At 46.0% G+C, this 27589-nt stretch overlaps 2 protein-coding genes across 2 annotated transcripts in view; one reads left to right on the top strand and one right to left on the bottom strand.

The window, feature by feature from the left end:
• Positions 1 to 8079: 8079 nt before the first annotated feature.
• LOC311513815 (olfactory receptor 52P1-like) lies at positions 8080 to 9544 on the top strand (the record flags this gene model as incomplete). Its single annotated transcript, XM_084615927.1, has 2 exons — positions 8080 to 8122; positions 8544 to 9544. The coding sequence occupies exon 2, from the start codon at positions 8588 to 8590 to the stop codon at positions 9542 to 9544; it is 957 nt and encodes a 318-aa protein (XP_084472053.1). The 5' UTR covers positions 8080 to 8122; positions 8544 to 8587.
• A 14931-nt stretch (positions 9545 to 24475) lies between these two features.
• Positions 24476 to 27589, bottom strand: part of LOC311513763 (olfactory receptor 52P1-like) — a gene marked incomplete at both ends in the record, with an annotated part of 42155 nt that continues 39041 nt past the window's right edge. Inside the window, one exon of the mRNA XM_084615839.1 lies at positions 24476 to 25260. Coding sequence (XP_084471965.1) covers positions 24476 to 25260 — 785 coding nt within the window. The remainder of the gene's footprint in view (positions 25261 to 27589) is intronic.

The following is a 27589-nucleotide window of genomic DNA, read 5'->3' as shown; positions in this document are numbered from 1 at the left end:
ACTTCCGGAGCGTTGCACTGTGGGTAGCTATCCCACAGTTCCCGCAGTCTCCGCTGCCCATTGGAATTCTGGGTTGAGATCCCAATGCCTGATGGGGGTAAAACATTGTCGCGGGTGGTTCTGGGTACATATCGTAAGGCCCCCGTTCCCTCCCTCCCCCCGTGAAAGCAAGGGCAGACAATCATTTCGCACCTTTTTTCCTGAGTTACCTGTGCAGACGCCATACCACGGCAAGCATGGAGCCCGCTCAGGTAACCGTCACCCTATGTCTCCTGGGTGCTGGCAGACGCGGTACGGCATTGCTACACAGTAGCAGCAACCCCTTGCCTTGTGGCAGCAGACGGTACAGTACGACTGGTAGCCGTCATCGTCATGTCTGAGGTGCTCCTGGTCGCCTCTGTGAGGTCGATCAGGAGCGCCTGGGCAGACATGGGCGCAGGGACTAAATTTGGAGTGACTTGAGCAGGTCATTCTCTTTAGTCCTGCAGTCAGTCCTATTGAACCGTCTTATGGTGAGCGGGCAGGCGATACGGACTGATAGCAGTCGTACTGTACCATCTTCTGCCAGGCAGGCAAGAGATGAGGATTGCTAGCAGTCATATTGTACCATCTTATGCCAGGCAGGCAAGAGATGAAGATGGCTAGCAGTCATACTGTACCATCTTCTGCCGAGCAGCCATGAGATGTGGATGGCATGCAGTCCTTCTGCACCGTCTGCTGCCAGCCAAAGATGTAAAAGATAGATGGAGTGGGTCAGAACAAGAAATAGACCAGATTTGTTTTGTACTCATTTGCCTCCTCCCCTGTCTAGATCACACTGCAGTCACTCACAGAGAAGGTGCAGCGAGGTAAATCTAGCCATGTATCAATCAGAGGCCAGGCTAACCTCCTTGTTCCAATAACAACGATAACTTTGGTGCACCATTTCTTATTGGAACCCTCCGTGCAGTCCTGCCTGAAATACTCCTTGATGTACAGGCACACCCTTTGTTGATTTTAGCTCCCTGAAGCCAACCCTGTAAGCCGTGTCATCAGTCGCCCCTCCCTCCGTCAGAGCAACGACAGACAATCGTTCCGCGCCTTTTTTTTGTGCGGACGCCATACCAAGGCAAGCATGGAGGCCGCTGAGCTCATTTTGGCAATTAGGAGCACATTAACCACCACACGCATTATCCAGCAGTATATGCAGCACCAGAACATGGCAACACGATACCGGGCGAGGAGGCGACGTCAGCGCGGTCCCGTGAGTGATCAGGACATGGACACAGATTTCTCTGAAAGCATGGGCCCTGACAATGCATGCATCATGGTGCTAATGGGGCAGGTTCATGCTGTGGAACGCCGATTCTGGGCTCGGGAAACAAGCACAGACTGGTGGGACCGCATAGTGTTGCAGGTCTGAGACGATTCCCAGTGGCTGCGAAACTTTCGCATGCGTAGGGGCAGTTTCATGGAACTTTGTGACTTGCTTTCCCCTGCCCTGAAGTGCATGAATACCAAGATGAGAGCAGCCCTCACAGTTGAGAAGCGAGTGGCGATAGCCCTGTGGAAGCTTGCAACGCCAGACAGCTACCGGTCAGTTGGGAATCAATTTGGAGTGGGCAAATCTACTGTGGGGGCTGCTGTGATGCAAGTAGCTCACGCAATCAAAGATCTGCTGATATCAAGGGTAGTGACCCTGGGAAATGTGCAGGTCATAGTGGATGGCTTTGCTGCAATGGGATTCCCTAACTGTGGTGGGGCTATAGACGGAACCCATATCCCTATCTTGGCACCGGAGCACCAAGCTACTGAGTACATAAGCCGCAAGGGGTACTTTTCAATGGTGCTGCAAGTTCTGGTGGATCACAAGGGATGTTTCACCAACATCAACGTGGGATGGCCGGGAAAGGTGCATGATGCTCGCATCTTCAGGAACTCCGGTCTGTTTCAAAAGCTGCAGGAAGGGACTTTATTCCCAGACCAGAAAATAACTGTTGGGGATGTTGAAATGCCTATATGTATCCTTGGGGACCCAGCCTACCCCTTAATGCCATGGCTCATGAAGCCGTACACAGGCAGCCTGGACAGTAGTCAGGAGCTGTTCAACTACAGGCTGAGCAAGTGCAGAATGGTGGTAGAATGTGCATTTGGACGTTTAAAGGCGCGCTGGCGCAGTTTACTGACTCGCTTAGACCTCAGCGAAACCAATATTCCCACTGTTATTATTGCTTGCTGTGTGCTCCACAATATCTGTGAGAGTAAGGGGGAGACGTTTATGGCAGGATGGGAGGTTGAGGCAAATTGCCTAGCTGCTGGTTACACGCAGCCAGACACCAGGGCGGTTAGAAGAGCACAGGAGGGCGCGGTACGCATCAGAGAAGCTTTGAAAACCAGTTTCATGACTGGCCAGGCTACGGTGTGAAAGTTCTGTTTGTTTCTCCTTGATGAACCCCCCCGTCCCTTGGTTCACTCTACTTCCCTGTAAGCTAACCACCCTCCCCTCCTCCCTTTAATCATTGCTTGCAGAGGCAATAAAGTCATTGCTGCTTCACAGTCATGCATTCGTTATTCATTCATCACACAAATAGGGAGATGACTACCAAGGTAGCCCAGGAGGGGTGGTGGAGGAGGGAAGGAAAATGCCACACAGCACTTTAAGCACAGCACTTTAAAAGTTTACAACTTTAAAAATTATTGAATGACATCCTTCTTTTTTGGGGGCAATCCTCTGTGGTGGAGTGGCTGGTTGGCCGGAGGCCCCCCCAACGCGTTCTTGGGCGTCTGGGTGTGGAGGCTATGGAACTTGGGGAGGAGGGCGGTTGGTTACAGAGGGGCAGCAGTGGCAGTCTGTGCTCCAGCTGCCTTTGCTGCAGCTCAACCATACACTGGAGCATACTGGTTTGGTCCTGCAGCAGCCTCAGCATTGAATCCTGCCTCCTCTCATCACGCTGCCGCCACATTTGAGCTTCAGCCCTGTCTTCAGCCCGCCACTTACTCTCTTCAGCCCGCCACTTACTCTCTTCAGCCCTCCACCTCTCCTCCCGGTCATTTTGTGCTTTCCTGCACTCTGACATTATTTGCCTCCACGCATTCGTCTGTGCTCTGTCAGTGTGGGAGGACAGCATGAGCTCGGAGAACATTTCATCGCAAGTGCGTTTTTTTTTCTTTCTAAGCTTCACTAGCCTCTGGGAAGGAGAAGATCCTGTGATCATTGAAACACATGCAGCTGGTGGAGAAAAAAAAAGGGACAGCGGTATTTAAAAAGACACATTTTATAAAACAGTCGCTACACTCTTTCAGGGTAAACCTTGCTGTTAACATTACCTACATAGCACATGTGCTTTCGTTACAAGGTCACATTTTGCCTCCTCCCACCGCGTGACTACCCCCTCAACCCTCCCCCCTCCCTGTGGCTAACAGCGGGGATCATTTCTGTTTAGCCACAGGCAAACAGCCCAGCAGGAATGGGCTCCTCTGAGTGTCCCCAGAAGAAAAGCACTCTATTTCAACCAGGTGACCATGAATTATATCTCACTCTCCTGAGGATAACACAGAGAGATAAAGAACGGATTTTGGTTGAATGCCAGCAAACATACACTGCAATGCTTTGTTCTACAGTGATTCCCGAGTACGTGTTACTGGCCTGGAGTGGTAAAGTGTCCTACCATGAAGGACAAAATAAGGCTGCCCTCCCCAGAAACCTTTTGCAAAGGCTTTAGGACTACATCTAGGAGAACTGCAAATTCCAGGGCAAAGTAATCCTTTCACATGCTTGCTTTTAAACCATGTATAGCATTTTAAAAGGTAAACTCACCAGAGGTCCCTTCTCCGCCTGCTGGGTCCAGGAGGCAGCCTTGGGTGGGTTCGGGGGGTACTGGCTCCAGGTCTAGGGTGAGAAACAGTTCCTGGCTGTCGGGAAAACCGGTTTCTCCGCTTGCTTGCTGTGAGCTATCTACAACCTCCTCCTCATCATCATCTTCTTTGTCCCCAAAACCTACTTCCGTATTGCCTCCATCTCCATTGAAGGAGTCAAACAACATGGCTGGGGTAGTGGTGGCTGAAGCCCCTAAAATGGCATGCAGCTCATCATAGAAGCGGCATGTTTGGGGCTCTGACCCAGAGCGGCTGTTCGCCTCTCTGGTTTTCTGGTAGGCTTGCCTCAGCTCCTTCAGTTTCACGCGGCACTGCTTCGGGTCCCTGTTATGGCCTCTGTCCTTCATGCCCTGGGAGATTTTGACAAAGGTTTTGGCATTTTGAAAACTGGAACGGAGTTCTGATAGCACGGATTCCTCTCCCCAAACAGCGATCAGATCCCGTACCTCCCGTTCAGTCCATGCTGGAGCTCTTTTGCGATTCTGGGACTCCATCATGGTCACCTGTGCTGATGAGCTCTGCATGGTCACCTGCAGCTTGCCACGCTGGCCAAACAGGAAATGAGATTCAAAAGTTCGCGGTTCTTTTCCTGTCTACCTGGCCAGTGCATCTGAGTTGAGAGTGCTGTCCAGAGCGGTCAGAATGGAGCACTCTGGGATAGCTCCCGGAGGCCAATACCATCGAATTGTGTCCACAGTACCCCAAATTCGAGCCGGCAACGTCGATTTAAGCGCTAATCCACTTGTCAGGGGTGGAGTAAGGAAATCGATTTTAAGAGCCCTTTAAGTCGAAATAAAGGGCTTCATTGTGTGGACGGGTGCAGGTTTAAATCGATTTAACGCTGCTAAATTCGACCTAAAGTCCTAGTGTAGATCAGGGCTTAGAGACTAACCAATTTATTTGAGCATAAGCTTTCGTGAGCTACAGCTCACTTCATCGGATGCATACCGTGGAAACTTCAGCAGACTTTATATATACACAGAGAGTATGAAACAATACCTCCTCCCACCCCACTGTCCTGCTGGTAATAGCTTATCTAAAGTGATCATCAGGTGGGCCATTTCCAGCACAAATCCAGGTTTTCTCACATCCCCCCCACCCCCATACACACACAAACTAGAGTGAGTTTGTGTGTGTATGGGGGTGGGGGGGGATGTGAGAAAACCTGGATTTGTGCAGGAAATAGCCCAACTTGATTGTCATGCACATTGTGTAAAGAGTTGTCACTTTGGATGGGCTATCACCAGCAGGAGAGTGAATTTGTGTGGGGGGGTGGAGGGTGAGAAAACCTGGATTTGTGCTGGAAATGGCCCACCTGATGATCACTTTAGATAAGCTATTACCAGCAGGACAGTGGGGTGGGAGGAGGTATTGTTTCATATTCTCTGTGTATATATAAAGTCTGCTGCAGTTTCCACGGCATGCATCCGATGAAGTGAGCTGTAGCTCACGAAAGCTTATGCTCAAATAAATTGGTTAGTCTCTAAGGTGCCACAAGTCCTCCTTTTCTTTTCTCTATGGTTGGTTCATGCAATGGCTGATCAGACAGCCTGCATGTGTGAATGCTGGTGGAGGTGTATAATGAGGAGTGGGTCTGCAGCTTGTCCCAGCAGCACACTGAGAGAGGGAGCCCACGCTGTTGAGTCCGAAGCCTCAGTGTAACTCCAGTTCCAGCTGGCAACCCGGGGGAGACCAGTCACACTTTGCTCCTCAGCTGCTTCAATCTCCCATCATTCTATGAGTCCCTGTCCTTACTCTCCTTCCCCTTCCAGGCTGCCCAATTCCAACAGCATCCTGCTTGCCAGTGTCTTCTCCATGCTCTCCAGTCATCCGTGGATCCTGCAACCTCTGAGCCACCCCACGCTTTCAAAAACTCTTTCACTGCAGGGGGTGAGGTGCCTCCCATTACACCGGCATGCTTGGTTTGGGGGTAATTAGAGACTGTGTCTCACTGGTGAGAAATCTCACTAGGGGCAAATGCCAAGGCAGGCACCTGTGAGGCTTCTCTGGTTATACCCATACATACCACATGGTGCTTCAAGGACAGCTACACAGGAACAACTTACAAGCTAAGTTTGCACATTATATAATGAGAGTGGACAACTGTGGGACCTGTGAGGGCCTAGATCAATACAGCTGTCACATGCAGGAACCACTGAAGCTGACTGAAACAGAGAGCCACTGGGACACAGACATTAAATGGAGGATTATCTGGGACCATTTGCTAGCCAGATCTGTTTGTCATTAATGGTGAGAGTTGTACATTCATTCCTCAATGCAGAGATTTCAGGGCTGAAGTCATTATTTTTTTCACCTAAAATGTTCATCCATGCAGTGTCTCGCGGAATCCTTCAGCCTCATGAAATATATATCTAGTGTAACATTTCCGAGGTGCCACAGTCACTTGAGAATTTCTCCCTTTCAGGCTAAATTCACATTGTCATGAATAGAAAAAATGCCTCCAGTAAACTCACGTACAAGCTTGGAGGCAAAATGAGGACTCCCCGGGACATGTTCATAGATTCCAAGGCCAGAAGGGTCTGTAGTGATCATCTGGTCTGAATAACACAGGCCTAAGAATTTCCCCCAAAATATTTCGACACAAGATCCATTAGAGAAACATCCAACAATGATTTAAAAATTCTCAGTGATGAAGGATCTGCCAAGATCCTTGGTAAATTTTTCCAGTAGTTAATTATTATTGTTAAAAAATGTAAACCTTATTCCCAATCAGAATTTCTTTAACTTCATCTTCCAGCCATTGTATCCTGTTACACCTCCGTGTGCTAGGCTGAAAGGACTATTATTAAGTATCGGTTCCCCATGTAGGTACTTACAGACTGTTTTCAAGTCACCCCTGACCTATCTTTATTAAACTAAATAGACTGAGATCTTTAAATCTATCACTATAAGGCAGGTTTTCTAATCTTTTAATAATTCTTGTGATTTTTCTCTGAACCGTCTTCAGTGTATCAACATCCATCTTTAATTATGGACATCAGAACTCCAGCATTCCAGCAGCAGTCGCACCAGTGCCAAATAGAAAGGTAAAATAACTTCTCTACCTCTCCTTGAGATTCCTCTGGCTATCATCCAGGGTCACACTGGGAGATCATGTTTAGCTAATTATCCCTGCACACCCCCATATCTTGTTCAGATACATTAAACTTCCCACAATAGTCCTCCATCCTGTAAACATCGCCCACAATCTTTGTTCCTATATATAGATATCTACATGGCTATATTAGAACACATCTTGTTTGCTTCGTCCCAGTTTACCAAACAATCCAGATTGCTCTGAATAAGTGACCTGTCCTTTTCATTATTTACAATCCCCCAATCGTAGTGTCATTTGAAAACTTCATCAATATTCAGGCATGAGAAGGGTGAGCAGCTGAATTGCTGACACCTGTCTCTGCTTACACTTGTCAGTTAACACCTGCAACTTATCTGTTAGACAAAGCTGGATGCCTGCAAGACAGTGTCTCACCAAAAGAAACAGGTCAAGTAACGGAGGTGCAGGCCTGTAGCCCTAAATACCAAGACCCATTGTGCCCCTAGTGCCTATTCTGTTGAGCACAAAGTCATAGCCCAACATAGGAATTGCATCGTGGATCAGACCTATGGTCCATCTAGTCCAGTGTCCTCTCTCTGACAGTGACAGCCCCAGGTGCTGCCATAGAAGGTGTAAAAAAACAAGCAGTGGGTTGATGGGGGGATGAATTTAACACCATGAGGGTGTCACCCTAATTTTTAACAGCTAGAGATTGACTTGTGCCCTGAAACACTTCAGCGTATAGGCTTTCCAAAACTTTTTGTGTGTGACTACTGTAACTGGATAGTCTTACTGTCCATGCAAATGTCCAAACCCTTTCTGATTCTTGATTACCTCATGGCCTTAGCTACCTCTTGTGGCAATGAGTTCCTCAGTCTAATAAGGCATCAAATTAAGAAAGCACTCTTTTTTATCTATTTTGAATTCTCCACCTTTCAGTTTAATTGAATGTCCTCTTGATCTTGAGGTAGGAGACAGGGAGAACACATTTCCTATCTACTCACTACCAGTCAAAAATTTATAGACATTTCTCATGTCCCCTCTAATTTATCTCCTTTCTAACGTAACAGTTCCAGTCTTTTCAACCTGTTCCATATGAGAGTTTCCCTGGGCCCTTGATCATTCTTGTTGCCCTTCCCGGAGCTCCTTCTAGTTCTGCAATATCCTGTGTGAGAAGGGTGCCCAGTACTACACAGAGGAATCCAGAGGAGGGAGAAATATTGACTGACTGATCTCATGCCATTGTATTTTCTGTATGATTTCCCAATCCACTCCTCCTGGATCCCAATGATTTGGTTTATTTCTGTCCATGATTGAACTTTGAGCAGGGTTTCACAGAGCTGTGTACCAAGACACCCAGGTCACTGTCCTGAGTTCATAAAGTTAAATTAGAAACTTTAAGGTCTATGAGGATTTCAAGCTTTTCCCTCCAGGGGGCAGACACATTGCAGTTATTGATATGGGCTCCCTCTGAAGACTTCTCTGGACTTGACTATGAACTAAATAATGTGGTGCCATCTGTAAATATTGCCATCTCACCTCCTTTCCTAGATTTTTAATAATTATAAAACATTTACCGCAATATTTATTATAAAGCGTGTAACCGACTTGCTCTGCTTCTCTCCCTTCACAGGCACATTGAGCATTTCTGAGCCCGATCAAAGAATCGACTACCTCATGGCAGTTTTCAACCTCACCCCCTCTGACCCTTTAACATTCATCCTAACAGGCATCCCTGGCTTGGAAGCCGCCCATGCCTGGATTTCCATCCCTTTCTCTACATTCTACATTATCGGCCTGTTGGGAAATTTCATGGTTTTGTTTGTTGTAGGAAAAGAGCAGACACTGCACAAGCCAATGTACCTGCTACTCTGCATGCTGGCGCTCACAGACATTGGCACGTCTACATCTGTTGTGCCAAAGGTACTGTGTATATTTTGGTTTAATTTGAAAGATATTACTGTGGGTGGCTGCCTCACCCAGACATTCTTCCTTCACGGAGTTTCTATGATGCACTCAGCAGTCCTCGTGACAATGGCCTTTGATCGTTACATTGCCATATGTAACCCTCTGAGATATGCCACCATCCTCACCAACACACGAATAGCTAAGCTAGGGCTTGTGGGTTTGATGAGAGCTGTTTTCTTCATCCTGCCCCTGCCCATGCTCCTGAGCAGGCTGCTATTCTGTGTGAACCGCATTATCCCCCACACGTACTGTGACCACATGGCTGTGGTGAAGATATCGTGTGGGGACATCACAGTCAACAATATGTACGGCTTGGTGATGGCATTTCTAGTCATCGGGTTAGACCTGACCCTCATTGCCCTGTCCTACAGTCTGATCATGAGGGCTGTCCTCAGAATTTCCTCTAAGAAAGTCAACCAAAAAGCACTCAACACCTGCACAGCCCACATCTGTGTGATTCTTATGTCTTATTCTCCCTTACTCTTCTCCACTCTGACACACCGGTTCGGTCAGAGCATCGCTCCCCATATTCACATCATCTTGGCCAACCTCTATTTCCTCCTCCCCCCCATGTTCAACCCTATCATTTATGCGGTGAAAACCAAAGAGCTTCGTGAAAAAGTGGGCAAATACACATGCAGAATATGGTTGCCTGGAGGCCACTGATTTTAAACCTGCATGACAAGAGAGGAAAATAATATCTCCTCATTAATCAAGGGTGCTCTGTCCCAGTTTGGGTGAGCTCAGTATTGTGGAAGTTCACAGCCTGAGAACTTCTTCACACCAATTATCTTATCATTCCATCACCAAGAACTGCTCTCTCCATTGCTGAGTTCCCCCTCCCTGACCATCACCTAATCCCTTTCAGTGTCACCTATCAGCCCCCATCTCCACACACGCTGGCCTTTCTGTGGTTTCCAGACCACCAGAATATTCATCAGCTTTCTGAAGCAAGGTGGCTTTCCATTAGACCCTGCATGTACAGGGTTCTTGATCAGTTTAATGAAACAAAGCTACACTTTCTGAGAGACAAAGACAAAGAAAGCAACTACAATGCTGAACTTCTTTATCATATGTACAGTGATTTGGAGAGCAAAATTTACCTGTTTTTTCTACTTGCAATCCTTCAGAAAATCTGGAAGATAAACCAGGTAATTCAGCTGGAAAGTTTTAATATGGGAAAGTTGCAGCAGGAATTAAGGATATTGTACTAGAGCTTATTGGTGAGAGTCATGAAACTGTGTGTTTTTGAGAAATGGACTGTGTTACCCTGGCTTTGAAGGGTGTTTATCCCAGAATGTGATCAAGCCAATTGCAACTATATGATGTACATTCAGTCACTATGAATTAATAAAATAAAAGACCACATAATTAAGGGTTAATTGGAAAGCAGGCTTTTAGATGCAAGGTCAAAATCTAGCTGGCAGTTTCTGGTAATCATAATGAGAGGAGTGGACAAACAAATAAATATGTGCGAATGAAAGAATATAAATGGATGATAACCTTGAGTCTAGATGCCTCTGATATTACAAGTTTATTGAAAGTTAGGAAAACTGGTGATCCAGTAGGGGTCACTATGACCTATGTGTTTTGTAGAAATTATACAAAATTAGCTAATACAGTGTAATTTGGAGCAGTCCTCCGAAGCCATCTTGAGAGATATTTTTCCAGACACTCTTTATCCCTGGTGGGAGTGCAACTGGCCACTGCGACCCTCTGTTAATTACTCTGTACCGTTCCAGCTGTTAGGTAAATATCTGGGATGTTCTAGACCTACTGCTTATGTCTGTGTGTGCTTAAATCTAATAAATTGCAGTGTTAGACAAGAACAAGCTTACTTGGATTTATTCCTTGATCAGACAGAATTGCTGTGTTCCAATTGATTTATTCCTGACACCACCTGAAGTGAAATAATTAAGGTGCCCCTGTCGCGGGTTCTGAAATACCCGGGTACCAGACTGCTGTGATAAACTATGACAACGCTTTGGAGTGCAATAACTTACCACTGTATGCAGTCAATTTTTAAGTCACTTTTAGTGGGAACTTTCAAAATACACAGTAAGCATTCCAGTTCTCAAAGATGTCAGAAGTAGGTGTTGTCATGGAAAAATTAACCATGCATTGTGTTTGGATCAGAACAAACCTGAGGTCCCTTTATTCAAGCATGCGCATACAGGGAGAGTCAGCCAGAGCTGCCCTGCTGTAAACAGAAAATACAGGAGCTTATATTGCTGAAAACCACAATTTATCAAACCCACTTCCTTCAACAGCATTTTCCTTATTTGGCATATAGTGCAAGCTTTAACAGTAGCTTTGCCTTACTTGAAGTTTTGCAAAAACAAGCTTTTTCTGTTATTGACAGGTGTTTTCTTTGCAGTTAATGTTTTTTTTTTTTTTAACTTCTAGTGGTTATGGTTACATTTCTTAAGCTGTGCTGTTTTGCAATTGCCCCTTAATGGAATTTTCCACACTTTCTTCTTATGCTTTATATACACAGTTAGCTTGACCAAAGTTTTAGGCCTACTTGAGACGCTTAGGCCTACTTGGGTCCTCCACATTCACAAAACACAACACATTAGCCTGGGTACACAAAGCCTGGGTACACAAAGTAGACATTCTATAGGCAGTATAAAAGGCATTTTTTCAGCTTGATATATATTTTGGAGCATTTAAATTTGCCCCTGTAATTTGGAAATTTTCTGAACCTTTGGTAGGATTGAAAGCAAGTTTTGGAATTGGTCAGGCACTAAAGCAGTCCAGTTAAAGCATATCTGGAACCTAAGGGCTAATTGTAGAGTTTTATCCACAGGCCAGTAAATGATATGATTGCCTGCGGCTGTGGTGAGATTAAAATGTATGTCATTTAAGATAGTGGTCTTAACGTGCACACAGCTATTATTAGCTTGGAAACGTAGATGTCCTGTCAGGGTAGTCCCGTGTTCCATACCCTCCCAACAAATGTTGTTATGAACCGTGACAACCTCTCCTGGTTTTAGTTTATGTATACACTGAAGTTGAGGGGGTTCTAATGGCCAGAGTGTCCATTTGCTTCCAGTCCTTCCCCAAATGCCGGGCGTTATTTCAGGAGCACTGACTACAAATTGGTTGGGTATACCAGGTAGTTCAAGTTTCCAAATGTCTTGGTGAATTATCCAACCCTACATGCATTCTCCCCACGGACCCGGCAGGATTCAGTAGGTGGGAGCCCATACCCCTCCGACCTGCCCGTATGCTTGGAAGGAGCACTGTGAACGTTTGCATTTCCACTCAGAAAATCTCCAAGTATGTCTCCACGGCCACAGATTAGATGGCACTCCTGAGGTATTTGTAAGGGCAGTAGGCCAAGCTTGATGTTCAAGATCCCTCTGAATGGCCGTGAGCTGGTCATTTAGAAAATCCTGAACCTCCGAACAAGCCTGATCCCACTGCAATGCCTTTCCAGTGCTGGTGATACCCAGTACCATCTCTGTTCACAGCTTTTGGGTCATTGAACTAAGGGAGGAGATAACATACAATTCACCAACATCAGCCTGAACCTGGGCTAGCTGTGCTCCAGCAAGAAGGCCCGTGGCTTTTTTCAACTGTCCCAAATTTTCCTCATGTTTGCACCATCCCATAGGTGTCCAGCCAAGTCCCTTTTTTTCTAGCGGAAACCCAGGTCCATTGCTGTGCCAACCAAATGGCAGCTCCCTTTGAACAATTAGGATATATGGAGGTAATCTGAAAACTAGATAAGGGTAGTATAAATTTTACAGTTCCTAGTGTAGCTTTAATTACAGTCCATTGAAACTTCAACCCATCTTTCTTTGATGAAGTATTATACAATTTTGATGGCTGAACACCCTTATATACTCTTGAGAGGCCTTAACATTAATATCATAGGACGGGGTGTACTGCAATATGGTGCAGTTTAAATTATTAATTATTGGGACATTTTCAGTACAGGTAATTTTTTCAGCAGCAGAACAAACCTTTTGGGTATTTGTTTGATTATTTACCAGTTGGGTGACCAAATAACAATAAGGGCCTTTTTTATCTATCATGCTAAAAACTTTGGGAATGGTCATTATATCTGTCCCGCTATGGGCCCCATTAATTTTAATTTTTGACTTTTGGGGCTCAGTTGCAGTGATATCATATATTTCTATTTTTTACCAACCCATTTGTTTTTTACTTTATTATTTGCTTATATGAACTATTTTGAACTTGAAAAAAATAATTTTTTTAACAAAATTTTAGTAAATTACTAAGATGCGAAGGCCTGGGCCATTGGGTTTCATTAGACTATACAGTATTATTTGTATTTGGGTAAATTTTAGGGGTGGTGACAGAGGTGGAGGGAATGGTCAGAATAATGTCTGTGGCAGCAAGGTGTTTTTGGTATTCATCCTCCAGAAGTCAATTAGGGAGGGTAGTGCATTTTTGATGGTGCTTGTAGGTAAGCACAGAGCCCAGCCCCTGGAAAAAAAACCACCCCACCACTCAACTCCACATTTCCAAGCGCGGTCCCCACAATTCTCTCCCTGCCAATTAACAATACTTTGTCTTTTTTACCAGGGCCAATTTTTAATGTCTTTTGTAGTTAGGAATCCCTGGACTTTGGTGGTTTCAGCAGAGCGAGTGTTCCTTCTTCTTTCTTGGAATAGCCGTGATTTAGCATTATGCAGGGGAGAGGTTACGAGCACATCACCCTGTAATGGTTTGGCTCTTCTAGCAAAGTTCAAATACACAGTAGTTCTGTCAGTGGATAAGGGAGAAGTTACAGGCTTTTCACCTTGTCCTTCACTCCTGCTGTCCAGGAGGAGCAACACGCCAGAAGGAAAGATAGATCGATCATCAGTTGGAGAGCCATTACAGTGAGAAACATGGGCAGGTAGTCAATTTTAGGCACTTCACTATGGTGTTGATAATTAACAGGACTTGATAAGGGTCTTTCAGCATGGGGCTAGGACAGTTTCTTGCTGATGGACCTCTATATAGATCCAGTCTCCTGGTTTCAGCGAGTGGCGGGGCTGCTGTATATAAAAAGACCTAACACATTTTGTTAGTGCCTGACTGTTAGGGGGCTTATTCCTTTACCCATTTTCTTCCCTGGTCCTTCTCGCATGAACAGAGAGCAACAATACCCAAAGTCCAAAGGTGCAAACAGTTCGATGTTTATTGGGGTGAACTTCCAGCAAGCATGATTCCAGTTTCCTTCCTTAGTGTTCCCCTTCCCAGCTCTGACACCACCAAGCCTTACCTGTGTCCCTGTTCCCGTTCCCCCCCTTAGCAAAACATGATTTCAATTTCCCCACCCCCATTCCCTGTTCCCATTTCCCCCCTTACTTCCTGATTGACTGCAGACTATATAGTAAAACTTGAGTTCTGCTTAGCTATACCTAAACCAATCATTTTACTGAAATTTAACTAACCAATCCTAACATATTGTAATATGATTAGCCAACCAATTATATCCCACCACCTTAATTAGTTTACACCCAGAAAAATTAATTATACAGCAGACAGAAACAATCACAGAACCAGATGGAGATTATACAGGCAAACAATAGGAAAATGGGGACTTCAGTGATAGAACAACAAAGAAATGAGGATTTAACATCCCAGCTATTGATAAGTGAGTTCTTGCCAGACAGGATGCTATCAAACTAAGTTTCCTTTTACATTTTCTCAGCACTTTCCTTTCTCTGGAGGTGATAGGCCGGATCACCTTTCTAACAGCCCCAGATTGCCTTATTTCAATGTGACTAGTTTGCAATGTGAGGAGGTGGCCGGTCGCTTCCCAGCTTATGGCTGCCTCTGCTGCTTAGCCAAAGGCCTTAGCCTAAGCACAGGGCCTCAGACTGTCACAGTAAGAGAAGGCCCTTACACCGGCAGACAGTGTTCATCGGATGAAGTGAGCTGTAGCTCACGAAAGCTCATGCTCAAATAAATTGGTTAGTCTCTAAGGTGCCACAAGTACTCCTTTTCTTTTTGCAAAGACAGACTAACACGGCTGTTACTCTGACACTTATAATTACAACATTTAGACATTGCTTTACCAGCACTATGTTGCTGGCAGATTACACACTGTTGGCAGTATTGCTTAAAATATATATATTTTTTACAAATATCCTTGCTGATTGCAGGCAGAACTGAGGAATTACTCCCCATATGAAGGAACAAATGTGGACACCGTGTAGAATCAAGCACGTGGGTTTATTACGTACAGCACTGATGGAGTGTCACCTCGTTTATTAGGCTCAGAGACACTGCCAAACAATTGATTACAATGGATTATATGGATTTTCCATGGGCAGAGGGAAATGACAGGGTAAGCAGTCCCAAACCCCTGGATAGGTCTAGCAGCAAGACGAGATAAGCACAGTAGCCAATGGTCAAAAGGTTACATAATGTCTCCGCCCATGGTTTCAGGTTAACACAAGACACTTAATTAGTACACAGGTGTTTTCCATTAAACGATATATAAAGTGTGTTAGTCTAAAATATATATATATATATATATATATATGTTGAATTCTGATTTGGGATCCATAGATAATGAAGTAGCTCCCTTGATTGTCCGACAGGTACACACCTAGGAGTTAAAACAAAGGGACAAATGAAAAGTATATAGCAAAAAAGGTTATCTTTTAATTATTCATTTGTGTTTCTAAGGCAGGCACTGGCAATGTCTAGGAGGGAGGCTATCATATCTCATATACTGATATGTTTGAACCTCTTCCGTAAACTCAAGGCTGGTGTGTAGGAAGACGCCTCTTCTACAGAAGAAACAGGGCCCCTTTCATTCCCATGGTTTGTTCTCAACTTTGAGATAAAACCCCCAATTATAATTTCTACCTGGCTTCTTGCTGACCAAGCTTATTTTAGCAAAAAGCAAGGCTGTCCTTTGTTTGTTCTGCTTCTTAGCTAATATTGTTCACTATTTGCTAGGCCTCTGTCTTCTTGACCAAACTCTGGATTTTGGGCCTATAAAAAGAGCTGACACCGTCTATATATCAGGTCGTAACATAAACAGCATACAGATTTTAGCCCTTCACCATATTTTTCTGTATTTGTTTTATAGGCAGGTTAGGTTTCAATGACTTCTATGTTTATTATTTAGGTGATTTGCATTAACAGACATTCTTGACTTGCTTTTGGATTCAACGTTATTAGCCGCTTAGGGACTTTGTCTCAAAAGGACTCAATTAACTTCTAACTTTTAACTTCTGCTTTTAAACACACATTGATTTGAAAAGGGAAAACACAACCCATTTTGGCTCACCTTTGGCAAAGCGACCATTGATTACACAGAGCCACCTTAAGACTTAGTGCGGGGCACTGACTACAGCTTCTATCTGCTATTTGTTACCAGAACAGATTTAAAATCTTTTCCCATTTTCCTGGCTTTGACTGCCCTGCTGCAGCCACAACTTTGATCTTTATTTAAAAACATTTTAAAGCTTGTAAAGCATTAAGTCACTTTAAGGATTAAATGCTAAATACCAAAATTAAACAACACTAGTTTCTTTTGTCTGGCAAAAGTATTTTTTGGTTTTACAATTTTTAAAACAACACCAATTCATCTTAAACTTATAAAACAAAGATTGTACACATCAGGAGTGTTTTTTTTAGCAAATTTAACTAACTTGTTTATAGTTAAATGATTTCACTTAAATAACCTTTTGCCTGGATTATTTCCAGAATTTTTTCCAGAGAAATGTGCCCTTTCTTCAAAGGAAAAGCTGCAAAGAAACTAAGAATTTTCTTTTCATAACACCTTCTTTTAACATTTGTACAAAGTTTCACTGCTTAATTTTCTCCAGTAACTACAGAATTAACCTCTCCCTTTTTCTCTTTTAACTTTCTCAAACTGTGGTTTGCCTGCTTGTCTGGGCCTGATCCTTCCCCCCCTCCCCCCCTTGTTGCATTATTTCCTTCCATGGGCACAGGCATTGTTTCACTACCAATTTAGCAAGGAGGGTGGCTTTTTGACTAACCCCCCTTTTATTTATTTATACAGACCTATTTACATACACACACATTTATTCCTTATATTTAGATCATAGAATCATAGAATATCAGGGTTGGAAGGGACCTCAGGAGGTCATCTCGTCCAACCCCCTGCTCAAAGCAGGACCGATCCCCAATTAAATCAACCTAGCCAGGGCTTTGTCAAGCCTGACCTTAAAAACTTGAAGGTCAGATCTGTCAGACAGATATAAGATGTATCTTATTTAACAATAACCTTAATCCTTTATGTCTGGACTTAATACAACCTTTTCCTTATTTGAGGTGGTAACAACCCCTCAGCACTGGTGTTTTGCAGGGAAGGATAGTAGCAGGGCTAGGGACAACGGGAAAGGTAGCATTAACAGCATGGTAAAATGGGGCAATTACACTCACTGACCATAGGAATAATGACTCCTTGTTGAATGCAGGAGGTAAGAACAGGTTGGATTTTCCCTTGGCCTGTTTTGATAGAGGGTACTGCTGCACCTCGGGAAAGGGTCTTGCTGGGTTTAGGTGAATCTTAACGGGTTGGGCTGACCCAATGCACCCAACCTGGTTGGCATGATTGGCTCACAAGGCTTACAAGGAGGGGAGATCTTAGTCAGCAGTTCCTGTTGCAACGAGGAAGGGCTGGGGTCGGTCTTCTCCTGTAAACTGCCAGGACCTCATTGGGAGCGGGATCAGGCACGTTCAGATACACACCATTTGGGGTACAGCAGATTATACAATTTAATTTACACAACAAGTCTTTTCCCAAAAGGTTAGCAGGTGAACAAGGGCTTAGGAGGAAAGCATGATGGTTAAACAAAGGATGGATAGAAATGGACAGAGGTGAAGGGACGGGATGGGGAATAAGAGTGTTGCCTGCCCCTACCCTTTTGTATCAACCAGGGTGGTAGGGACATGTACTGTATACAATGGCCCATTTGCTTGAAATAGTAACATGCGCCATTGCTGGGTCCCTAGGGGAGGTGGACTGTGGGGACCTTGGTTTGGCCTTCCCCTTCTCCCCCTGGAATTGGCGGCTGTTACGGGGTCCCTGTATGTTCTGGAGCTGGAAGGTCATTAACATAGTTTTAATGTGGTGGTGAGAGTATTTGGGTTTTATTCAAATTCTTATTTTTATTTTGTTTACAGGTGCAAATTTTTGCTTCAGTCAGCTTTCTTTGGGCAGACTGTGAGAATTTTATTTAACAGCTTCTTCCTGATTTTATTTAACTTTTTTTGGTTATGGCCTGGATTTTGCTTGGGCCACCGAGCTTTTTCACAAAGGCGACTCAATGTTTCCCTAGGCATGACCCCTCGTAGAAGCTGATTTAAATCCGCCCATGTAGGGTTATAAGAGTTTATAACAATTTGCAATTCCTTTTTGAATTTAACAGGGTCCTTTCTTATTTTTTTTGGAAAATTTTGAAGTACATTATACAGTTCCGTAGGAGACTAAGGTGCATGTGCAGACCCCGAGGTCTCATGACCTGAAGCACCATTGCCCGGGAATTGGCACAAGGGGAACATTTCCTCAGTATGGGGAGACACTGTCTGAGGTGTGAACGTAAGGGGCTTCTGTTGCTTAATATTTCTTGCCAGCTTAGTCGGATTTAAATTCTTTGCCAATTTTATTTTTATCTCTTTTAATTGTGTTGTAAGTTTCTCCTAGGAGTCCTTGAGATGCTTTATTTGAGATTCACGATGCCATTTTTTTTAATTTATGACAATAGAAATATGCCTCACACTGACATTGGCCAGAAGCGCACTTCTGAGGTGCACAATCTTGTCAAGGTTGAAACTTTCCCTCTAAGGGAAACCACAACTTTAAATTATTCCTATCCCTTGTATACCAATTCCAATTTTTCCAGAAACTTGCAAGTGACAAGAACCAGTGCTCCATACCGGGGCGGACCGGCTTCCCCAGGTGGCAATTTAAAGGGCCTGGGGTTCCCAGCAGCGGCTGGAGCCCCGGCCCCTTTAAATTTCCACCAGAGCCCGCTGCTGGAGCCCTGGGGGAGCGGCGGTGGGGCTCCAGCGGCTATTTAGAGGGCCCACGCTCGGAAGGGACCCTGGCCTCTCTTCTCCGCCCCCCGCTCTCTGCTATGGGGGCAGCAGCTTGGTGCTGCCTTCTCCCGGGGCTCTGTCCTGCTGCTGCAGGGCAGGCTCCGCTGGCAGGCAGCTCCCCCCTCCCTCCTGCCCCGCCTCTTCCCCCAGTGTGCTGCGTTCCCGCCCCCGACTCTCTCTCCCTGCTGCTGAGAAGAGGCGGGGGCAGGGGCTTGGGGAAGGGGGTGGAATCAGGGCATACCCCCTCCAGCCCCCTGCCGTGAGCTGCTCAGGGCAGGGAGCTGGGAGCGACCCCAGCCCACACCCCCAGCCCTCTGTCCTGACTCCTGCACCCTCCCACTCCCCATGCCCTGACTCCTGCACCCCTCCACATCCCCACCCCCACCCTGAGCACCAAACGGGAGCTCCTGCACCATCCCCCACCCCACATACCCACCGGCACCCCTCACACCGAATGGGAGCTGCCCCAGGTAAACGCTCCACACCCCAACCTCCTGCCCCAACCCGAGCCCCCTCCCTCATTCTAGCTCCTGGACAGACCCTGCACCCCAACCCCCAGCCTGCTCCTGCACCCTAACTCCCGCCCAGACCCTGCATCCCCAGCCCTGTTCTCAGTGCACCCCCACCCTCAGCTTGGTGGAGAGAGAGACAAAGAGAATGGGCTAGAACCAGGGAGAAGGTAGGTACCCACTCTATGTGGTCAGGGGTGTGTGTGTGCAATCCTGTTTACCCCCTCCCCAGCCCTGCTGCCCTTGCAATTTACCGCCAGCCCCTCCCTTGTTCCAAGGACCAACCCTAGCTCCCACCCCACTGTGTTTTTGCCCCCCAGCCCCTGCCTTGCTCCAGTCAGCAGGGACTAATTCTCCCCCCATGCCTCACTGTAATCATCTTGCCCCGCTCCAGCTGGGGACCAATCCTTCCCCCCACCACCACCATACCCTGCTGTGCTCTTGCTCCTGGCCTCTTCTTTCCTCAGGGAGGTCCTCAAATATGTTTGGCACCAGGCCCACAAAAAGTTGGGTAGTGGTAGCAGTGGCCCCAGGCCCTTTAAATAGCCCCCTTTAAATTACCCCCGAACCCCAGGGCTCTCAGTTGCCTCTGCAGCTGGGAGCTCAGGGGGTTATTTAAAGGGCCCGGGGCTCCCAGCTGCTGCTCCCACAGCCCTAGCCCCAGGCCCTTTAAATCCTGATTTAAAGTGCCTGGGGATTTAAAGGCCCCACCTCTTCCGGTTGAGGCCCCGCCCCCTCATCAGGACTCTGGAATACAGGTAAGTCCTTTAAGTTACTTTCACCCCTGCTTACAGCCCCCCTTTAGCCAAGAGCGTTGGCTGGCAAAACATACTCTGTCGCTTGGGGCGAGGTGATCAGACCAGTCAGTGGCTTGTCAAACCGCCTTTAGGTGGGAACCAGAGACAGGGGAGGAAAGAGGGTACGGAAACAGACCGTCTGAGGATGGAAGGGATGGGATCACACACTCCTAGACCTAGACAAGCCCCTTGCCGGTCATGAGCCCACAGCTTCACAGGGCTCTCTGTGGGTCTTCCTGTGACTCACACTCACACTGGTCTTCCAACTCAATTCACATTGTCACACAGAACCAGATCTATCCACGACCTGCCCAGGTCTATCTACAACCTGCCCAGCCACCCTCAGTGGCTCTTCCTGGGGAAACCAAACCTGGATGGGACTTTAACCCACCCCAAGGGCACTAGGCATGTCTGGCAGCAAAAGTCCGGATGGAGCGTACAACTCACCCAAGCCCAGAGCCTACGGGCAGTCCTTCACCAGAAACCCAATATAGAGATTTCAAAAGGTCTCTTAGCTTTTTGGATGGGCCCGGGGTCTGGTGGGGAACAGTTCGCAGATCTCCAGCTCTTGGGGGTCACCATCTATCTGAGTCATAGCACCAAGATGTCTTGGAAAAATCACCACGCGTTGTGTTTGGTTCAGAACAAGCCTGAAGCCAGCTTTACTCAAGCATGCGCATACAGGGAGAGTCAGCCGGAGCTGCTGTGGCGTAAACAAGGCTTACTGAAGGATTGGGTGAACCAGGAGTCACTCAAGGAAATTAATAGACAGCAGGTTTAAAACAAAGAAAAGGAAGCACTACACACAACACCTCATTGCCCTTCCCTATTCTAATGTATCTTATGTAGAGATGGGGTGATCAGATCCACAAGCGATATTCAAGATGTGGGCATACCATGGATTTATACAGAGGCAATATGATATATTCTGTCTTATGATCTATCCTTTTCCTAATGATTCCCAACATTCGGTTAGCTTTTTAGACTGCTGCTGGGCATTAAGTGGATGTTTTCAGAGAATTATCCACAATGATTCCAAGATCTCTTCCTTGAGTTGAAACAGCTAATTTAGACCCCATCATTTTACAGGTATAATTGAGATTATGTTTTCTAATGTGCATTAGTTTGGATTTCTCAACATTGAATGTAATCTGCCATTTTGTTGCCCTGTCACCCAGTTCTGTGGATCCCTTTGTAACTCTTCGTAGTCTGCTTTTGATTTAACTATCTCGAGTAGTTTAGTATCATCTGAAAACTTTCCCAACTCACTTTTTACGCCTTTTTCCAGATCGTTTATAAATTTGTTGAACAATTGTGATCCCAGTGTACTAACTGGTCCTGGTGTCTTGTTAGTGTTTAATTTGTTCATCTGTTTCAAATCCTCTTCTAATGACAACTCAGTCTGGGAAAGTTCCTGAGATTTGTTACCTAAAGAGAATGTCTCAGGTTTGGGAATCTCCCTCACATCCTCTGTAGTGAAGACTGATGCTAGGTTGGGGTGTTCTTGTGCTGCCCTGCTGAAATGTCTTTAACATATTCAATATGTTCTAGCAATGGTAGAAATACTGGGTGGCTCCATAAGTACAGCTGATTTTCAGTTGGCAGGTCAGGTCATGTGGGAGGTATCAAAGAGTGCCTCGTTCAGTACATCACCCTGGACCATCACCCAGACTGCCCATGTCAAAGGCTGGCCCTGGGTTTGATCCCCAGTCTCATCGTGATCACTTGGGAGAGTGGCTAGGGTGTCCCCACTCTGGGGCACTTTATCTGCACCAGTGGCTTCCCTGACACGCTGATCACTTAGTTACGTTCAAACCACATAGAATGGAAAAAACTGCAACTGTACGAAAAATAAGGAACAAATAGGAGACTCCACAAACAGCTGTCTCTGGGGTGTAAGATTAGGTCACACTCTGTTTCTCATACATCACAGGCCTCTCTCCCAGGCCCTGGCTGTGCTGCGGTGATACCACAGGTGAGACACGTGTTCTGGTAGTGGCCACACTCCCTCAGGCTCTAGGTGGCAGGACCCTTCTTCTCAGCATCTGCCCTCCCATCGGGTTCACCTCCCCGCTTCTGACTCCAGCCTTCAAAGTCCTCCTGTCGAGAAACCTTTCCCTGTGCTGGGCCCTCTGCCCAATGTCCCACCTCGCTGTGCCCAGCAGCTCATTGCACTCAGCTGCTGTGTTACTTGGGGCATATTTGGCATCCACTATCCTGGCTCTGTCTCTGTAGCTCCCTGTTCTAGCTCAGCGCTGACTCCCCATAGATGCAGCTGGTCTGTGCTGCCCCAGCTCCTGGCTCTGGTCTGCTTCTGCTCCTCAGCTCTGCCTCAGCAATTGTGCTCTGGCTTTAGCCCAGCTTGGACTCCTCTGGGCTGCTTCTCTGGCATGGGGTGGCTGCCAAATTTTGACAGCATTAATAGCGGAAGGTCACTTAAAAACTAACCCAAAAGTAGCCCAATCTATTTATTGAAACAAAGGTGTTTTTTTTTTAATTAACATGTTGATTTATATATCAAGTAACAAATGAAAGCTTTGATTAGATACCTAGTATAGATTTGTTTTTTGTTTTTTTTAAAAAACAACCCTACAAGCCTCAGCAGGAATTCGTCCACATTAGCAACAAAGCTATCAGATGACAATCAAAATCAAACCCCCAATACTGGTAATTGTATCCAGATTGAGGTTTGAAAAGATGTTTCAAACAAAAAACAGTGAATGACAGGGTTTAAAATAGCCACAAATGATCCCAAAATGTATGTAGTGCAAAAACAACACGAACAGTATAATATTATTGATTTCAAATTTAATCCAATTCTGGTGGTCAATGTCTATATTTTGCGTTGAATTAGTTGGCTACTGTTAGTCTCTAAAAGGCAACATTTCCTCCTCACAATCTTCATTGGAAGTAAAATGCTTCTGCTGCTGGTCATACAAATCCTCAATGACCTGTGTAATCATTACTTTTCTTGGTGCAAATTACTCACGACAGATTTGGTATTGTTTTATATATGCCCTAACAGGAAGAATATTTTCTAAAAGTTCATCTTGTGGCACAGTTTTGTTTTTATCAAGTTCATCTGAGAAGACAGTCTTTCAACTGCAGCATCGCTAAAAGGTAGCGACAACAACAAAAGAGCCAACAAACCAAGTTCACTGAGGTCTTTGTTCTCAGCGGCATCCGTGCATTCAAGAACTTCAACCCAAGACTGCTCACCTTGGTTATCCTGTGTATAAGGCCAGTGAATCATGAGCAAAACTCTTCCCTGCTCCTCCAACAGTGCAAGGTCTCCACAAAACATGGTAAAAATGGAATATCAGCAAATCTAGGTCATGCAGGGCTAAGCGTAGTAGAAGGACTTCGTACTGAAAGAGATTCAATCACCTGGCAGTCTCAGTTTCATGTGTTTCACAAACTCCAACATGAAATCTCGACACCTACTTTTGATGTCTTTGACAATGTGACTGGTTAGTGTGTATTTTGAGGGTTCCAGATGAAAATTGACTGCACAAAGTGGTAAGTAATGTGACTCAAAGGTGATGTCATAGTTTAACAGAACAGTCCCATTCTTGAAAACACAAGCTCTTATAAAATGTCTTTAATTCCTGCAGCAGCTTTCCTGTATTATCACTTTCCAATTAAAATGTTTGGTTTTGTCCTCCAGACTTCCTGGAAATCAGACTAATTTTGTTCACCAGATCACTGTACATATGATTCTTAGGCGCGCGAGTGCCAATGTAGGACCCAGGCCTGTATTTCTGCCTGAGGTAGTATTTTTGGGTTATGCTTGCATGTTTGTCCTTTGTTCACACATGTTAGGAAGAATGCATGTGTATCCAAAAATCAAAGACATTGTGTATGTTGCGTAGCCAGTGGGGGTGATAAGATGGGAACAGATAAGAGCAGTTAAAACGTTACTGGAATGCACACTTTAAGATTGCCTCAACCCCAATCGCAAGGCAAGGCCAAAAAACCAGTCAGGAGGGGCAAAAGGGGATCTGATCAAGAATCCTGTTCACACAGGCACTAATGGATGGTGATGGTCAGAGAGAGGGACCTCAGCAATGGAGAGAGCAGTGCTTGGTGATGGAGTGATAAGACATTAGGTGTGAGAAACTTCTCAGACTCTGAACTTCCACAATGCTGAGCTCAGCCAAACTGGGACAGAGCGCCCTTGATTAAAGAAGAGATGTCCTTTCTTCCTCTCATCACACAGGTTTAAAATCAGTGGCCCCCGGCAATCACATTCTGCAGGTGTATTTGCCCACTTTGTCACGAAGCTCTTTGGTTTTCACTGCATAAATGATAGGGTTGAGCATGGGGGGGATGAGGAAATAGAGGTTGGCCATGATGATCTGAATGTGGGGAGCAATTCCCTGACCGAATCGGTGTGTCAGGTTGGAGAAGAGGAAGGGAGTATAAGACAATAGCATCACACAGATGTGGGCTGTGCAGGTGTTGAGGGCTTTCTGGTGAGCTTTCTTGGAGGAGATTCTGAGGACAGCCCTCATGATCAGACTGTAGGACAGGGCAATGAGCGTCAAGTCTAACCCGATGACTATAAGTGCTACCACCAAGCCATGGATCCTATAGACTGTGATGTCCCCACATGATATCTTTGCCACAGCTATAGGTTCGCAGTATGTGTGGGGGATGATGTGGTTGGCACAGAATGGCTGCCTGCTCAGGAGCAGGGGCATGGGCAGAACGAAGAGAACAGCTCTTATCAAACACATGAGCCCTAGCTTAGCTATTCGTATGTTGGTGAGGATGGTGGCGTATCTCAGAGGGTTACATATGGCAAGATAGCGATCAAAGGCCATTGTCACAAGGATGGCTGAGTGCATAGCAGAAACCGCGTGAAGGAAGAACATCTGGGTGAGGCAACCATGCACCGTAATCCCTTTAAAATTGAACCAAAATATACACAGTGCCTTTGGCGTGACGGAGGTAGATGTGGGGATGTCTGTGAGCGCCAGCATGCAAAGCAGCAGGTACATCGGTTTGTGCAACGTCTGCTCTTTGCCTACAACAAACAGAACCATGAAATTTCCCAACAAGCTGATAATGTAGAACGTAGAGAAAGGGATGGATATCCAAATGTAAGCAGCTTCCAGGCCAGGGATGCCCATTAGGATGAATGTTGAAGGGTCAGAGAGGGTGAAATTGAAAGCTGCCATGAGGTGGTCGATGAATCAATCTGGCTCAGAAATGCTCAGGGTGCCTGTGGGGAGAGGGAAGCACAGCGTGAGGTGTGTGTGTGGTGGGGTTACACACTTCTTAACAAATAGAATAGTAAATATTTTATAGTTATTACCAATCTAGAAAGGGGGATGAGCAATGAGGTGGCAACATTTACAGATGAACTTGGATGTCAATAACATCAACCTGTCTGTCCATTGGAGTGGAAAGCTTGTCTCCTCAAACAGCTAATAAGGTTCTAATTTAACTGTATGAACTCAGGACAGGAACCTGGGCGTCATTGTGCACAGCTCTGTGAAACCCTGCTCACAGTGCAAGCACAGACAGAAACTAAGCAAAACCTTGGGTTCCAGGAAGAGTGGGATGGGGAATCATTCAATGCCATGAGATCAGTCAATCAATGTCTCATCCTTCCCTAGACTTCTCTGTGCACTACTGAGCATCTTTCTCAAACAGAATAGTGCAGAACCAGAGCAGTTCAGGGAAGGGCAGCAAGAATGATCAAGTGCCTGGCCAAACTATCGTATGTAGTGGGAGATGAATAAGAGGGGATATGAGAAAAGTCTATTACCAACTGGTAGACAGTACATGGAAAATGTGTTCTCCGTGTCTCATAACACAACGTCAAGAGGACATTCAATGCAACTGAATTGTGACAAATTCAAAACAGATAAAAAAAGAATGCTTTCTTCACTCAGTGTCTAATTAGACTGAGGAACTCATTGCCACAAGAGGTAGTTGAGGCCATGAGCTAAGTAAGAATCAGGAATGATTTGGACATTTACATGGATAATGAGATGATCCAGTTACAAAACTTATAGGTAAATAAATATTTTGGAAAGCTTATACACCCATGTCTTTCAGGGCACAAGCCCATCTCTAGCTGTTGGGCATTAGGGTGACACCCTCGTGCCAGTCAGGTCATCTCCCACCCCATCCACCCCTGCTCGGTTTCTTACACCTTCTTCTGCAGCACCTGGGGCTGTCACTGTCGGAAAGAAGACACTGGACTAGATGGACCATAGGTCTGATCCACTATGCTATTCCTGTGTTGGAAAGGAGACAAGTTTCCCCCATGAAAACAGACATTATCATGGTGGGATATGAATTTGTGTTCAACAGAATGGGCAATAGGGGCACAAAGGTCTTGGTATTTAGGTCTACAGGCCAGCACCTCTGTTGCTTCCCTTGTTAATTTTGGTGAGACATTTTCTTGCAGGCACCAAGCTCTGTCTGAGACATAATTTACAGGTGTTAACTGACAGGTGTAAGCAGAGAAAGGTGTCAGCAACTCAGCTGCTCACCCTTCTCATGCCTGAATTTTGATAAATTTTTCAGATGACACAAAAATTGGGGATCGTAAATAATGAAGAAGATGGGTCACTGATTTAGTGCAATCTCGAGTGCTTGGTAAACTAGGTGAAAGCAAAGAAAGTGTGTTGTAATGTAGCTATGGTGTCCAGCCCATACAGACAGGGAGTCAGGAAAGGTCCCAGCACTGGCTGTGGATCAACAATCACTAAGAAAAAATATAATTTCAGCAGCGCTTCGAACCTCTCCATGTATGCCCTCTTGTCTGCTCCTCAACCTCCAGCCCTGCTTTCCTGTCCATGTACACAGGGGTGGGCAAAAGTTTTGGCCGGAGGGCCTCATCTGCGTTGGGAAATTTCTTGCATGGCCGTGAATGTACAGGTGGGGCAGGGGTGTGGGGTGTGGGCAGGAGTGCGGGGCATGGGAGGGGCTCAGGGCAGGAGTTTGGGGTGAAGTAGGGGCTGCAGAGTGCAGGAAGGAGCTCAGGGCAGGGAGATGGGGGCTCAGGGCAGGGGGTTTGGGTGCAGGAGGGCTGCAGGGTGCAGCAGGCAGCTCAGGACAGAGAGTTAGGTTGTGGGGTGTAGGAGGGGTTTGGGGTGTCAGCTCTTGGCTGGCGCCACTCACCTGGAGCAGCTCCAGGGTGACAGCAGCACAGATTGGGGCCAGGGTTCCCTGTTCCTTGCCAATGGGAGCTGCGGGGGGCGGTGCCTGCAGGTGAGGGCAGCTCTTGGAGCCCTCTGACCCCCTGACCCAGGGGCCACAAGGACGTGGTGCCGGCTGTCTCTAGAAGCGGTGTGGGGCACGCGGCACCACGGCTGTGGCAATCCCATTGGTTGGATCTG

This window comes from Lepidochelys olivacea, assembly GCF_965140295.1.
Source record: "Lepidochelys olivacea isolate rLepOli2 genome assembly, chromosome: 1".
In the NCBI taxonomy this organism is placed as follows: domain Eukaryota; kingdom Metazoa; phylum Chordata; order Testudines; family Cheloniidae; genus Lepidochelys; species Lepidochelys olivacea.
This window is presented reverse-complemented; position numbering and strand designations above follow the sequence as displayed.